The 13,779-nt window shown below is 35.5% G+C and overlaps 1 protein-coding gene across 1 annotated transcript; it reads left to right on the top strand.

Annotated features, from left to right (window-relative positions):
• Positions 1–2,831: 2,831 nt before the first annotated feature.
• LOC131163935 (pentatricopeptide repeat-containing protein At3g54980, mitochondrial-like) lies at positions 2,832–7,469 on the top strand. The gene is made up of 3 exons (XM_058120785.1): positions 2,832–5,778; positions 5,866–5,961; positions 7,046–7,469. Exon 1 carries the CDS (start codon positions 3,005–3,007, stop codon positions 5,654–5,656), a length of 2,652 nt encoding a protein of 883 aa, XP_057976768.1. The 5' UTR covers positions 2,832–3,004; the 3' UTR covers positions 5,657–5,778; positions 5,866–5,961; positions 7,046–7,469.
• Positions 7,470–13,779: the final 6,310 nt, after the last annotated feature.

Here is a 13,779-nt window from a genome sequence, read left to right as displayed (position 1 = left end):
TACCGTGTATTTTTTATTTTATGCATTTGTATTTTTTTTTTGTATTTTTTCCCATATAAAATATGTTTTTCTTTTTTTGTAATATAAGACCCCTAGACCAAATGGGCTGTCTACAACAGTAACTATGAAAAAGAATTCCTTGGTTGGCTTGGGTCTAATTTTGTATGGAGCAATTAAGAGATTTTCAGATACTTGATCATTGGGAATTGCATAAATTGAAAGTTCTGAAGCCTTTTAATTCTTAGATTCGGTGAGAATTATTATGAATTAGAAAGAAATTTTTGGGATTGTATATACATATAATTGCCTTTTAAATTTATTGAATTTCTGAGTCTGATCCCTATTGATAATGACAAATCATAAGAATCTCATTTGTGCATTGAGTATTTGAACATATGTATATCGCGGAAGGCACAAATACTAATTGCATTATGGAGGCTATGAGGATCTTAAAGCATATATGACTTGCCCCATTCCATAGAAGATTGAAGAGCAAAAGGATGAAGACACATAAATTTTCAATTGTGTTGTTTTAGATTTGATTGTAATATGCATGTCTTGCTTGATATGATGAAAGCTCAAAAATGACCATAGACTAACCCTAGGGACTCAAGTTTTTCATGAAAATTCATATACACTTGTCCTAAGTTGGGTTAGCTCATTAGAAGGCTTACTAAAGATGAAAAACAGGGAACTCTTGGACTAATGGCACCCATTTGTCGACTAGTGTAAGTCAGTAGCTTAAATGATTTTGTAGCCCAGGTAACTCGTTGACTAAAGGGAGTGACTCATTGACTAGTAAAGGCCACTCGTTGACGAGCTTAACGGGCAGAGCTGACTCAACAGCTCCCCAATGGCTATAAAATTCAAAGATATTATTTTTCTATTCTCCCAACGGCCATAAAACGGTTATATACCAAAAATATTTATAAATACGAAGCCTTAACGTCATTAAACAACTTTTGCCATTACATATTTACTCTCAAACATATTTGGGCATTTTTATTTACACTCTCAAGATTAAGGAGCTTTTTCTACTCTCTTCTTTTCATTCATTTTGAAAGCATCTATTTGAAAGAGAGCATTTACTCTTATCAACTCTCTTCATTTGCAAATCATTTATTACTTTTGAGGGTTGTTGAAGAAGCATTCATTTGGGCATTTACATCTACTCTCCCACTCATTTATTTGAAAAACTTATTGAGAGCAAAAACCCTAACTTCTCCAATACTAAATTTTTGAAAATCATTTTTGGAGAAATTTCTTGGGGATTTTAGATCTTTGGAAAGCATCTATTACATATTTCATTTTTGAATCAAATATCACACTTTTTCATGTCCTCTCAGTCATCTCAAAATATTTTTTCAGAGAGGAAAACATACAAATTCTATTGAGCTTTAAATCTTATCATTTGAGAGTGCATTGGATTTTATATTGTACACCTTAGCTTATTAGAAGAAGCATCTCTTTGTACACAAAAATTTTTCACATCTTTTGTATCCCTACGGTTCGGGTAGTGAACCGGGACCAAGTGTAGGGTATCGCCTGAAGATGAGGACTCCATCATGTAAGGAGTGGTGTAAAGGGGGACTCCACCCTGTAAGGGGTATTGTAAATGGTTTTGCTTTGTTTGGTTAGGGGAGTTGGTTAGTGGAATTCTCAAGTGTGTTGGCTTGAGGCGAGGACGTAGGCAGGGTTTGCCGAACCTCATAAAAATCCTTGTGTTTGCTCTCTCTTCCCAAAACTATTTACTTTTTCGCACTTTTATGCTTTTATTCAATTAGTTGTGATTATTGCATGTGATTTAAATATTTGCTTATTAGAATACTTGTGGTATTTGTGATTGTTTAGAAAGATCTTAGGTTGTGTAATATTGAATGTGATTTTAAAATAGAACGTGCTTGACCTAGAAATTTTAAAATTTCCAATTCACCTTCCTTCTTGGAAATATACCATAAATCACAAAATTAAAGGAATGTGTAACTCCCTTAAGAAGATGGAAGGTTGGAAAAAGAGAATGTGAAATTTGAATAAGAAGGAGTTCAACAAACTAACAGTAAAATTGAAAAGGACTTGGAGCATTTAACTTTGAGTTTTGGGACATGTTTGCAATTTTTATTTTGTATAAATTACATGATAAAGGGTAAAATTGACGTTACAAATGTTGTCACTTTGAGGACTATCATATTTTAACTTTACTATGTTTGTAGTAGTCTAATATGTAATTATGCACAATCAGTTGGATTTAGTTGTGCAAACCAACTAATATGCATGTATGTACATATTTACATAACTGAATGGTTAAAATATGCTCATAATTATAATATTTGTTGCAACTACCATTTGAAATTAAATTATATAATTAATTACACAATTAATATTATAATTTGTAAATATATACACATTTTTATAATAATGGACACTTTAGTTTAAATGTGTATGTAATTATATAATTATGAGTGTACGTAATTTATTTAATTTAGTTATGCAAATCAAAATTAATATGCATAAATGGATGTACGAAATTACATAATCTATTTGTTAAGATATGTCAGTAACTATATATATATATAATTATAGTATTGGCTAGATATTATTATTATTTAAAATTTAATTATACAATTAATCACACAATCAATACTATAATTAAAAAAATAATGAAAGTATGTGAAAATAATAATGTTTACAAGTAATTATAAGTTATACTCTTTATTTAATAATTAATTAATTATATATATTTTAAAATTAAATGAATAAATAGGTAAATAATAATTTGATCCATATTTAAATAAATCAAAAATAAAACATGATCCTATTCATTTTAACCCGACCATTTAATATTTCTAATTAGTGCAAACCAAACATTTCCTCTGTGTGATACGACTTGCGACTTACGACTTACGAGAGCTTATAATGCAGATGATGCCCCCATGGTTGTCACGCACGGGTGAGTTTTTGAAGAAGTAGGGTTTCCAGCCGATGCCGGAGTGGGGAAGACGTGAACATGAGAGTTTCAGTCCTCCCTTTACCAATTTACTCACATTTAATCCGATCTTACAAGACCCACAAATCTTTCTGCTTAGCTTCAGTCCTGCAACTCTCTTCAGTTCCAGAGCTTACCCGCACACCTGTAACCGAATTGCATTTTCGCGAGAATTCCAACGACTTACACGCTGATTTTGCTGAGAAAATCACTTCGGAATCATCATTATTCCAGGAAAACATTTCGGAATCTGACTTCTCTGGAAACTCATCTTCCACAGAGCACAGGTACGCCAAATCTACGGCAACTGTCTCGAAAAACGCAGTTTCCACGCAAGCACATGCAATTGATGTTCTTCTGAGCCACAAAAACGATCCGAAAAAGGCTTTGAAGTACTTCAAATGGGCCGAGAAACGGAGAGGATATGTGCGTGGCATCAACGCCTTCTGTGTTTTGCTTCACATTTTGATGGGTTCCTCGGAGAATCATCGCAGTGTCAAGTCTTTGCTTAACCAAAGTGTTTCAGGTGATTCAGGTGCAGTCGCTTGTGTTCTTATTGATCTCTTAATTGAGACCTCAAAGAGGTTTGGTTTTGAATTATATCCTCAGGTTTTCAGTTATTTGTTGAATAGTTATATTAGGGTTGGGCGGATGGAAGATGCTATAACATGTTTTGATAAAATGATCGACAATGATGTAGTTCCATTGGTTTCCTGTTTGAATATTGCTTTGACTACATTGGTTAGGGAAAAAGAAATTGGGAAAGCACAGGTTTTGTATGAAAAGATGGTCTCAAGGGGAATTAGTGGTGATTGCATTACATTGCATGTGATGATGCAGGCTAGTCTGAAAGAAGGGAGGGCCGAGGAGGCTGAGACATATTTTAGGGTAGCAAAGAGAAGAGGACTAAAACTTGATATGGCTACGTATAATACTGTTATTCAGGCTGTTTGTAGGAAACCTGATTCAATTGCAGCTTGTGAGTTGTTGAATGAGATGAAACAAATGGGGCTTGTGCCATCTGAGGGTACATTTACTGGCATAATTGGGGCTTGCGTGAAGCAGAGAAATATGGTAGAAGCTCTGAGGGTAAAGGATGAAATGGTTTCTAGTGGATGGCAGATGAATTTGGTGGTTGCAACTAGCTTGATGAAGGGGTTTTGTGTGCATGGTGATTTGGGTGGTGCTTTGGATTTGTTTGATAATATTATTGGGGATGGACTTACTCCAAACATGGTTACTTTCTCAGTTATTATCGAAGGGTGCTGTAGGAATGGAAACATGGAAAGGGCATATGAACTTTACACCCAAATGAAATCCATGGGGCTCCAACCTAGTGTCTTTAATGTGAATTCCATAATACGAGGTTTCTTGAAAGCTCTGTTGTGGGAAGAGGCATCCAAGCTATTTAATGAGGCAGTTGAAAGTGGTGTTGCCAATGTTTTTACATACAATGTTCTCATGTCTTGGTTCTGTAGACAGGGCAAGTTGAATGAAGCATTAAGTGTCTGGGATAAGATGGGGAGTGAGGGAGTGAAACCAAGCTTAGTTTCTTATAATATCCTGATACTTGGCCACTGCCGAAAAGGCAATACAGATATTGCTTTCAGTTTATTTTCTGAGATGCTTGAGAAGGGTTTGAAACCTAATGTTGTCACATATTCTATATTAATGGATGGGTATTTCAGAAAGGGTGAGACTGAACAAGCTCTTGATTTGTTTGAACAGATGGTGAATTTAAGGATTGCCCCCACTGACTATACAAACAATATAATTATCAACGGTATTTGCAAAGTTGGCATGACATCTGAGGCTAGGGGTTTGCTGAAGAAGTTTGTAGAGAAGGGTTTTATTCCTTCCTGTATGACTTACAACAGCATTATAGATGGATTTATCAAAGAGGGTACCATTAATTCTGCATTGGCTGTTTACAGAGAAATGTGTGAAAGCGGTGTTTCTCCAAATGTTGTTACCTACACAAGTTTAATTAATGGCTTTTTAAAAAGTAAAATTATTGATCTTGCTTTGAAAATGAAGAATGAGATGAGAAACAAGGGTCTAGACTTGGATGTTACTGCATATGGTGCACTCATTGATGGGTTTTGTAAAAGAAGAGACATGGAGAGTGCACAAGAACTTTTCTCTGAGCTACAAGAGGTTGGATTGTCTCCAAATACAATTGTTTACAATAGCATGATTAGTGGCTTTAGAAATGTAAATAACATGGAAGCTGCCCGTGTGTTACATAAGAAGATGATCAGTGAGGCCATTCCTTGTGATTTGGAAACATATACTACATTAATTGATGGTTCTCTAAAAGAAGGGAGAATACTTTTTGCATTTGATTTATACTCGGAGATGCTTGCCAAGGGTATTGTGCCTGATAATATTACCTTTACTGTTCTGGTAACCGGTCTTTGTAATAAAGAAGGAACACTAGATAATGCACACAAAATCTTGGAAGATATGGATAAGAAGCATGTGACTCCTAGTGTTCTTATTTATAATACATTAATTGCTGGGCACTTCAAGAAGGGAAATTTGCAGGAGGCTTTTAGATTGCATGATGAAATGCTTGACAGGGGTCTTGTACCTGACGACACCACTTATGACATTCTTGTAACTGGAAAGTCTAAGGGAAATAACTTCCTTACTGTGGCTTCAGGGGCCTAATAAACCAGTCAATTGGTCACCCTTTGGTTGCTTTCTTTTAATTATATGGTCCGGCGGAGAAGAAATTTATTGTGTTCTTTGACATTTGTCCTTTTCACACCCTTCACCTTCTATGAGGGCAGGTATGGTCCACTAGGCCCAATTTTATAACTGGCGATCATGTGGTTATGTACACAACTCATCCATTATTCTCTTCTTTTACCTACCAGGTCAGACACAATCATCTATCTCATTGTTCTGGCAAAAAATGACTGAGATATTGTGGATTTTTTCAAACTTCTTTTGCACTTATGCAGTTTCTTGAGGTACAAAGCAAAAATCCATTGCCTTCCTGTTTATTTTTAATTTTTTAAGTTGGTTGGTGTCAGATTGTTCTTGCTTCTGATCTGTTCATTTTGAGTAAGGCGAGTGCTACATTATGGTTGGCTTATGAGCTGCAGGTGGAGAATACTATGTTTGTCTGGCCAAATGTCTATTTTTGTTTCAACCACAGGACTTTATGTCATTAAATTGATAACCTCCAAGTTGAAGATGAAAGTTATTCAGCTAAATGTGCTGTTGCTAACCACATAAATGTCGTATTAGCATTCTGACAATGCATGTGTATGTGTGTGAATCCCTTATATGGCTGCTGAGAATTTGCTTGGAGTCATAACTGCTAGTTAATTGTAGGCAATGTTAGTTATGCAACTTGGGGAATGTAAATGTTGTTTCCTTCTAGAAAAGGAGATAGGACTAGCCATTGTACTAGTGAGCTGCAAAACAAAGTGCTCCTAACAAAATGACAGCATTTGAAACATGTAAAATTGGAAATGAATTTTCACTTATGAAGATTGCTAGATTCAAATGACTTGAGGCGAAATTTTCTACAATTTTGACAAAAATAGACTTTAGTTTGGGATATTGCACCGAGCAATTAAAATTGAAGATTTGATTCTAATATAATTGTTTTGGCATTAAAAGTTGAAACGTTCTCAATTTGTGGTCCACTTATGGGCGGCATGCCCCAATGTGGAGTAAAAGTTTTGGTTCAGTGGGTTAGCAGTAGCATTAGATGCTTCAGATCATGATCTGGCCTCCTATGTATAGTAATTGCTCTTGCCTTCAAGTATTGTTTTACTGAAGAAGGCTCATTTTTGTACCTATTCCAACACCACCCGCCCCCTAGCTCAGGACCTTTGTTATTTACCTCAATTGAAAAAAAAAATTGTTATTTTGCCATAATTAGACTAGATAAGCAGTATGGGCAGAAAACCTTGGTGTTTTATACTTTCATGAACATGTTTCTTTCTTAACTTCAATGAATTCTATCGCTGTTAACAGCTCCAAAATAAGCTCACAAACTTCCTAGTTTTTGCTGTTAATTGTGTTCTCCTTGGACATTTCCAGGTTAGCTAGCATGTCACAGGTGTGGATGAGCTTGCAATCAACTTACGTCTTTGCATGCTGCATTGTTCACTCGCATGTTCAAATCACACTTGTTGCCAGGGATATTGCTTCCCCCCAAGGTAATTGGCTGAAGGTCGCCCTATATTTAAGTACAGATGAAATACCGAAAACGTAAAACATGGGGGCAAGAAATTTTGTTGCAACCCTGGAAAACATCAACATGAAGCATCTACCCTGATGTATTGAACTGGTTTAGTGAAAAATTCTCCAACATGACTCTGAAAACTAACCTGAAGCAGCAGCATATTGTAGTTCATTGTAATCTTATTACCTTGCTCCACGTGCCATGATATTTTGTGGTGGCTCCTGGTTGCACCGTTGTACATGTTCCTTTAAGAAATCAAGTAATTTACAATTAAGTTCATTGGCTGAAGTGTTGAACTGGATGTGTGACTTTAATAAAAGAACATGATGCCTTACATAAGTTTGATGAGCTCTCATAATTATGAATGAGCTTGTTTCAATAGAAAGTAAAATATTCTCAAGGGAGGATTGTCAATGGATAACATGTGTATAATACATGAGTCCTATGCCAATGCATGATACGCACAAGATGCAGCTGGTAAATAGTACGAATGAAAGATAAGGATTGTTGCGGTGGTCAAAGAATAATGCAATTTTCTTTTATAGGCCTATTCATTAATTAATATTGGTATTACTATTATTATTTTCTACTAATTAGGGATGGGCTATTTCAAAATTCATTCTAGAGAAATGAAAGATAATTCTAAACTTTTGTATTGTACAGAGTATTGTTGTGAATTTGTGGAGGGAAAAGCAAGACTCTTCTGAAAATGTTTTGTGAAAAAAATCACTAAGTTTTTTCTCCACTCAATTTTTGAAATGGTATATGAGCATTAGGTTATTTGCCTCATGGAATTTGTGTTTTAGATTTTGAATATAGAGCTTTCATTCTAAATTTATTTGTTGTTCAGTTCTACAAATTAGTCTTTGCGCTGGATCTATTTAGAACTTAGATGTGATCTGAAGCATATTATTGTCATGAAATTAGTTTCATTGTAAAGTGTAATTAATAATTTTATTTTGTGGGGTAGAATTTAAGAAATTTAACCTTGCTTCTATTTCTCAAAAATCCATGAAATTATAATTCTAATTCAATTCTAATTATGTCCTAAATGTATACTTAATTTCTTTCTTAGTATTTTCTTTCACTACCAAATAAGAAAATATTAAAGATTCAACTTTTTTTTGGGGTGTATTTTCTTTCATAACTTGTAAGACCTCTCCCTCTATCCCTTGTGTTGAAGAAAATTTGGCTAAAGCCCAGAGGCATGCCTAATTATAAAGCATGATTTTTCTAGTTTCAAATGATGTTCATACTAGAATTCTAGACTCCTAATCACGGAAATTCACATGACATAAAGTTCATAACTGGGCAACATTTCAATAGAACTTTACTTGCTATGATAGGAGGGGTCCCCATTGAAGGTAATCCATTCTAATCCTCGTCATCTTCCCCTTTACTTGAGCTTTCCTTGCTAATTTAAGCATAAGAGAGTTTCTTTTGGAGCATAGTCTTTGGTAATCCTCCTTCGATTTGTTGGTTTAAGATTTGAATTAAGTTGTATATTTATACTCTTTGATCAAGAATTTGTGTCAATTGATTGTCATCATCCATAGAAATGACACGAAAAGTGATATTGTACTTTTGTTCCCAGTGTAACACAATCCATAATGTATGTGCTGCCAAAATTTGTTCGATCTCCTTGTGTGCCTAGGCGAGTCTTCCAAATCTAGCACAAAACTTTGCTACCCCTATGCCCTAGGTTCTTCAAAGACATGTTCTTGTTTCTCCTGAATTGTGCATTGTTAATGCAAGAACAATGCGAATACACGTAAAATGTGTATGTGCTGTAGACAAGTGATCTTAGCAAATTGCAAAATAATGGGAGCACTTATATAAAGGGTGAATTGATGTATGGGCATGCCCCCACAGTGTGTGAATATAAAAATTTGTCATCTCGAAGGTGGGGAGCAGGCCAATCTGGTGTGCTTTACCAAATTCCCCTCTTTCAACCCCTTAACAAAATAGGCACCGACTTGGAAAGGAACCTAAAGTGGAACTTGAGCATGTGAAGAAACCCTTATGGTTGGAGAATTGAAATGGAATCAACCACTACTAGTAATAGTTTGGTGTATCGTAAGCCCTTGAAGAAGCCCCTCAAGTCCTTTTTTAACCAATTTCTTAGTAGTTGGTGGTGCAACTAGACATGTGCTAGTCTCATTGAGGTTAAACAAAATTTTAGGAGTTTTTCAATGACTATGTGAGATACTTTTATCAAGGTGCAAGACTTGGATCATGACGTTATGGTGATGATTTTGAAGTATGTTGACTTTGCCTTGTCTAAGAAGCCCTCAAATTACTTCCTAAGTTGTTTTAAGCATGTAGAGAAGCACTGAAGTACAAAAACATTGAAGAATCAATGTGAGCCTGGAGGGACCTAAAAGAGTAGGACATGAAGAGAATATTTGTTTGAGGAACCTCTTAACCCAACAAAATGAAAAGAACACGAAAAGGGGGGGACCATAAAGTCTAGATCCTAGAGTCCTTGAGGAGATTTGAGAATACATCACTCTAAATGAATTTCTGGGGCAAATTTTGATGCAAATAAAGAAAAATCCTAGACTTTGGTAGCTAGAACAAAAGAAGCTTGGAGGAAACGGGCGAAAATATGGATAATTGTCGCAAGTTTCACTATATAGAGTCTATGCACACAAGATGGAGTATTGCATTAACTTGAAAATGGCATAATCAATGTCATCTCTTGAGGGCATACGAGGACGATAGTGCTCAACCTAGAAGGCTTCAACTCCTCAAATATAATTTGAGTAACATAACCATAGCATGAGGAAGCAAGGCAGAAATACCTCTAGTTCCTAGCTCCAGATCTAATGCTCTATAATCTCCTTCCAGATACCAACTGACGTGTAAATGTCCCACTATGAGGGCAGTTTGGTGTTTAGATTAGTGGGGGTGTTTAGATTAGGTCTCAAGTGGATGGAAGTCATTTTAGGTGCTTCATTTTGAGGAATGGTTTGGTCCAATCTTGATGAGATACTAGTAATGACATCTTCCACTTTCCCACTAATTTCAAGAACTGTTTGAAAGTTTAGAAACCACTGGAAGAATCTTTTCTTGATATACATAGTTGGGCACTTGGCATGGTATCTTTTGATCTTTTTTATAGGGTTTATTCATCATGGTGGTTGCTTTATTCCTCCTTTTGGCCACGAAGGCAAATATAATGTCATATGTTTATTGCCTCTGAGTGCCTTAGAGTCGTCCTTAGCTTAACATTGTATTAATATTGGTCTATAAACTCATGCTAGAGATCCTCTCACTTTCTTATGTTTGTGTCACCGAGATAGAAGAATCGATTCTTGGTTGCATGGGACAAAAGATAGGTTGAAAGATTGAGTCATCATATCTTCATCGAGTTATCAACCCCAATGAACTGCCAGTTCACTCTTAGATTTATTTATTTATTTTATCCCTTATCCTTCTCCTATTTTTTCCCAAACATTAATTCTCCCTTATTTCAAGGCTTGTCCTATAATGATTCGAAGTGAAGCCTTGGGCTTAATTGAATTTGATCAATTTTGAATTTGCTGAACTTGAACTAGATTCAATTGCATAAAATAATTCTAATTTGTATAAAAACTAAATATATAAAATATTAAATATGTATAAAATATAATACTATGTCATTTATATAATATGAAAAATAATAAAATTACAAAAAGTTTGATTTGACTTGCGAATGGTACCACAAAATTTAAACTCAACCTAAGTTACTCAAGTAACTTGTGAGCTTGACTCACTTGTACCCTTAAATATAGAAATAAATATCTTTAATAGTTGTTCCACGTTCATTGGAATAGCGCAAACATTTATAAAGATAATTTGTCATGGAACATCATCCTTGCTATACATAATTTGTCATGGAATAGCATCCCCTCTTGTACAATTGCCAATATAATTGCTATGCTTCTTCTTTTCATATTCTATATTTCGAATCAAATGTAATCTTATGTTAGTGGGTGAAATGTATAACATTGCCTTACAATGTGAGTGTTTTGTGAAAAACAAATTAGGTACCTTTATTTCGAGAAGAAACTTGCCTAGAATTAAACTGCCAAATCTCTATTGCTTTCAAAGAAACATGCCCTAAATAATGTAAATTTTAGAACTTAGAAGCAATTATTTGTCTTTTATATGGCATTAAACTTCATCAGACAATTAGTTGGTTAATTGGGCTTACGTAATTTACTTCTTTTTTTGTTTGGGAGAAGGGCATATTTTTTTGAATGCATAAAAAATTCATAAAATATATTGCCAAAAGGTACTAGTAAAATTTATTACATATTTGGTGCATAATAATAGGACAGAGTCAAATTTATCACCTAATTTCATCTTATTTCCATTCCAACTTTCATTTCATTGATTTTTTACTTCATTTATTCTACACCAAACATATTAAGGAAACACTTTCCAAAATAGATGATAGCAAGATTAAGTCAACATATGACAGCAAGTTCGATTCCATTCCATGATCTGAGGAATTGTATTCATTCACTTCTTTCCATTTATGTAAAGATTATAAATATAACTATTCCATTTATGTAAAGATTGTAATTATAGCTATACGCAAGTCTTTTCTATAATTTTTCCAATTCCTGTAATTACTCTAGGATACAAGTTTTGTAATTTTTATAACATCTATACGCTGCTATATATATACAATTTCTCTGGACAACAATTGCACGAGAGTTTCCATCCTGTGAGTATTGTTTTATGGTATCAGAGTTGTACTACGACCTCTGTCTTTTTTTTTTCCTCAAACTCAATCCCATGGCCTCACCCAATATTCCTACTAACCCTACAAGCATCCATTGTTTGGTTACAATCAAGCTCACCAAAGACAACTATATCCTTTGGAAAACACAAATCATCACCTACTTGCGTGGCCAACGTTTATTTCGATATGTTGATGGAACAATATCTGCCCCACCACTAACCATACCCAACCCCGATACAACCACCTCCACCTCTGCCCCCACAAAAATTCCTAATTAGACCCAAAATTCAACTCCTGGTATGACCAAGACCAGGTTGTTCTCAGTACGTTGGTATACTCTCTGTCCGAGGGCATCTTGGCTCAGATGGTAGGTCTCTTAACTTCTAGAGAAGTATGGGTTTCCCTTGAGAAAATGTTCTCCTCCATCTCTTCGGCTCGAGCAATTCAGATTCGCCAATTCTTGGCTCTCACCAAGAAAGGAAATTTGTACATCTCTGACTATTTCCAAAAAATGAAGTCATACTCCGACAACCTTGCTGCCATTGGACAACCCCTACAAAGTCATGAGTTCACTGCCTACCTTCTTGGAGGCCTCAACACATCATATGATGCCATTGTTACTTCCATTTCAACTCAAGTTGACAAAATGACTTCCAAAGAGATGTTTAACCATCTCCTCAGCTTTGAGTTACACCTAGAGCAACAATAATCTACTCTTGACTCTATGGTAGGTTCGGTGAATATGGCAACCCGGAATGATCAACGCAATCGTGGTGGAAAATCCCAACAAAACCAATGCTCATCACAACCTCAACAATCCTACAACAATCCCAACTCCAGAAGTAGAGGTCGTGGTGGATGTGGGCAAGGAAATTCACATTAGAGTAATCCACCCAACCCGAGGCCATCTTGCCAAGTTTGTGGAAAAACTGGTCACACTGCCATACAATGTTACTATCGCTAAAATCATTCATACTAAGGTGCCCTTCCAACCATGACAACATACGTGACCTTACCCTCATCAGCTTCGGACACAAATTGGTACCCTAATATTGGCTCCAAAAATCATCTCACAAATGATTTACAGAGCCTCAATTTACACTCGGAGCCATACCATGCAGGTGATCAAATCCACGTCGGTGATGGGGCAGGTTTGCCTGTAAAGAATGTTGGCTTTGCCATTATATCAACTCCAACTCACTCTTTCACTTTATCTTAATTTTTACATGTACCACAGATTAAAAATAATTTGATATTTGTGAGTCAATTTACAAGTGAAAATAATGTCTATATTGAGTTTCACCCATCTTTCTTTTTTGGTGAAGGACAAAACCATGGGGAAAATTCTAATGCATGGCAAAACTAAAGACAACCTCTACTCTTTCCCACCATCAACTACACCAACAACATCTCACCAATTGTTCCTTTTTCAACGCACTCCTCTTGATGTGTGGCATTGTCGGATCGGCCATCCATCTTATCAAACCGTTCGTCAACTCGTCTCCAAGTTCTCTTTACCACTCTCATCAAATAAAATAGCGGGTGTGTGTTCCGCTTGTCAACAAGGAAAGAGTCATCTTCTTCCATTTTCTGATTCAAAGTCTATTTCCCATTCTCCTCTTGAATTAATTTTCTTTGATGTTTGGGGTCCATCCCCTATTATGTCAACCAATGGAAATAAATATTATGTCTCATTTGTTGATCATTTTAGTAAATTCACATGGCTCTTTCCCATACCTAGCAAATCAGATGTGATGCAAATATTTTGTTCCTTCCAAAAACTCTTTGAACGCCAATTTGAAAGTAAAATAAAAGCAGTACAAACGGATTGGGGAGGAGAATACTGCTCACTCC

Source organism: Malania oleifera, chromosome 1, assembly GCF_029873635.1.
Source record: "Malania oleifera isolate guangnan ecotype guangnan chromosome 1, ASM2987363v1, whole genome shotgun sequence".
Classification (NCBI taxonomy): Eukaryota; Viridiplantae; Streptophyta; class Magnoliopsida; order Santalales; family Ximeniaceae; genus Malania; species Malania oleifera.
This window is presented reverse-complemented; position numbering and strand designations above follow the sequence as displayed.